The sequence below is a fragment of the Saprolegnia parasitica genome (assembly GCF_000151545.1).
Source record: "Saprolegnia parasitica CBS 223.65 unplaced genomic scaffold supercont2.953, whole genome shotgun sequence".
Lineage (NCBI taxonomy): Eukaryota > Oomycota > Saprolegniomycetes > Saprolegniales > Saprolegniaceae > Saprolegnia > Saprolegnia parasitica.
The window spans coordinates 1-2779 of NW_012157347.1; the positions used below are offsets into that span (position 1 = coordinate 1).

Consider the following 2779-nt stretch of genomic DNA (forward strand, 5'->3'; position numbering starts at 1 on the left):
AACGGCGATACGCTCAACGAGGACCAGCTCGCCAAGCTTGCGAACGAAGTTGCGCTCCAAGCCGAGCTCGAGGCGTTGGCCTAAACCGATTCGATGGTGTCCTCCTAACCCACGACGTCCCATTCTCTCTCTTCTGCATCTTGCATCGTCCCACGCAAAGCACACTTACAGTGAGCTTGACACCGTTGAAGTCAACAGCCTTACACTCGACAGAAGGTCGTCGACGGGAGCTTCTTGCCCCATCGACATCTCCCAAGCATGGCCGCAAACGTGAGCTGTCTTCGGTTGGCATGTCGAGAGCGTCCTGCTGTCCAAGTTGTGTACCGTCCATGAACCCTTAGCAGACTTGCAAGAAAGTGTGGTGGGAAAGCGAGCGCTACGACGAATGACGCCAACGCCGTGAAGAGTGAGGACAACATGCGCGAGCCGACGCAACCTGGCACTCTGGCTACGTAAAGCGATACTACGCTGCAGTAGGTCTGTCTGGAAGACTCGTCGTATTGTGCTTGTCTCTTTTCTCGTCCATAGAGCTGCGAGCTATGCAAGTGCAAACTCGGAAAGGCCAGCGGCGTTGGACAATTTACTACTACTTGGATGATACTATAACTTAAAGACACGGAGGGAAGGATGGCTGCTAATCGCCAAGGAAGATGGTGTCGCGTGGGGAACCACAGTCGGAGGAGCTGCAGAGAAGCGGGATGTCGTCGTCCATCGAGAGCCTACTGCTGTGGTTGTTGCGCTGCTGCGCGTGGTGCAGAGACGACGCCGGGTCGTCGTCGTGTAAAAACACAATGCTCGGGCGCACCACGGACGCCTTTGTACTGCGGTTGTAGACCGGGTACGACGGCGCACGCGACGACCGGAGCGTGCCACTCGGGTGCCACTGCGACTCGAGCGCCGTGCCGTAGGTGTCGATCATGGTCGCATACGGCTTGGCGCGGTGCGCGGCTTGCACTGCAAACTCTTGCTGCTTCTTGGACGCGTTCTCTTGGAGGACGGCGTGCTGCGCGCAGTAGACCGACGCCAAGTTGCGGCACATTGGGTTCGTGTGCACATACGTACTCGGGTTGACGCCAAAGGTGGCCGGCACGGCGAGGAAGCCATGGAGGAGCCGCGCGAGCATGGTGGCCTGGTCGCGAGCCATTGCATTGAGCTTCTGCGACGCTACATCCCAATGGAATGTCCGCAGCACGTGGCAGAGCGTTTGGAGGTACAGGTGCAGCTGCCGCAGGCGGTCAAACACGACCTCTTTGGCCGTCGACGGCGTGCCGAGGAAGCCGAAATGCATCACTTTCTTTGGGAATTGAAACCCGCGAAGCGCGAGGCAGGCTGCGTCGTGGGCGGCGTTGGACTTGGTCGCGCGCGTCTTGGTGCGCGAGAGGATCGAGCGGACGGCGTCGGCGAGCACGCGGAACTGCGAGTACCGGCGCGAGACGACGTAGTGGCCGTGGCCGCGCTCCGTGACCTGGATGATGTACTTGGTGTGCCGGTGGCCGCCCTCGTACGAGTCGTCGACGGATGCAATCATCACGTCGGCGTGCTGGAGAAAGCTCGCGGTGCCCGCGGAGGTCATGCTCGTCTCGACCATGCTTCCCATGCTGCGATGGCCGATCGACGAATGAGCTCGTGGGTGGTCAGCAGGCGAATCGTATGCGGAGACAGTGCTGCCCATGCCCATGCGAGTGATGTGTTGTAGCAAGCTGCAGAAGCACGTGGTGGCGCTGCCAGAGACTTGGCCGGTTGGAAGCTGTAACTCACAGACGCCCGGTCCGCCACGTGCGAGCCAATCAGAGACGCGGATGCCGGACAACTCTCTCAATGCAATCGAAACGCAGATGGTTTTCGAGAGACGACCACCAACACTCACAAACTAGTATACTGAGATCCATAGTCATTTCGAGCCGAGCCTGGCGATGTTGACGACGGAAATTCAGTGCTCGTGGGTACCGCAGAAAGGCGGGCGCAACCCGTGGAAGCGACGCCGCTTCGAGCCCGGCAGAAGCCGACGATTCGGAACGAGTATAATGAGTGGCAACTTGGACAAAAATGGCACCTCCCAGCTACCAGCTACTAGTACCAGCTACCTGAGAGGACTGAAGCAGCGACGAGGACGACCATGCGTGCTTCGAGCTGATTTATGGTGTTTCGAACGTCCTCTTCGTGCGGGATCTCTCTCGACTGTTGAGAGAGACCAGAGAGCGCGCCACCACCCAAGCTGGTCGGTGCAGTGGCGCGTCAGCGTGGCGCGTCAACAGGCTGCTTGTTTCTACCCTCGACCGACGAGGTTCGCGCGTCGAGAACCGTGCCACCAAGTCTCGACTTCCGTGGTCGACTGCGATTAAAGTTATATGTCTGTATGTGGATATCAACTCTTGTGCATTGATTCTCATCGAGAGGCGAGCACGGCTACACGTGGAGGAGGACGATAGCGATGATGGCCACGAGCCCATGGAGGGCGACGGCGTGCGCATGGTTGCCCTTCGTGGTCGTGGCGGCACCGCCCGTGGTGTTGCAGCTCGGGCCCGTGAAGCCGCTGTTGCACGTACAGGTCGCGCGGCCCGTGTCGCACGCGCCGTTGCCCGAGCACGCGTTCGGGCAGACAGGGTTGCACTCGCCACTCGACGCCTTGACGTAGCCGTCCAAGCACTCGCACGAGCCGCCGGTGCAGACAGCGTTGGCCCCGCACGCCGGCGAGCACTGCGCCGTGTTGCAGACTATGAACGGGTCGGGGCAGTAGAGCGTGCCGGCAAACGCCGAGGGGTCAAAGGTGAGGGCCTGG

At 60.2% G+C, this 2779-nt stretch overlaps 2 protein-coding genes across 2 annotated transcripts; both read right to left on the reverse strand.

The window, feature by feature from the left end:
* Positions 1 to 565: 565 nt before the first annotated feature.
* SPRG_18067 (hypothetical protein) lies at positions 566 to 1597 on the reverse strand (the record flags this gene model as incomplete). Its single annotated transcript, XM_012357495.1, has 1 exon — positions 566 to 1597. One exon carries the CDS (start codon positions 1595 to 1597, stop codon positions 635 to 637), a length of 963 nt encoding a protein of 320 aa, XP_012212885.1. The 3' UTR covers positions 566 to 634.
* Positions 1598 to 2406: 809 nt separating this feature from the next.
* On the reverse strand, positions 2407 to 2775 carry SPRG_18068 (hypothetical protein; the record flags this gene model as incomplete). The annotated part of the gene is made up of 1 exon (XM_012357496.1): positions 2407 to 2775. A coding segment is annotated over one exon (369 nt), but the record flags the coding sequence as incomplete, so codon positions are not given.
* Positions 2776 to 2779: the final 4 nt, after the last annotated feature.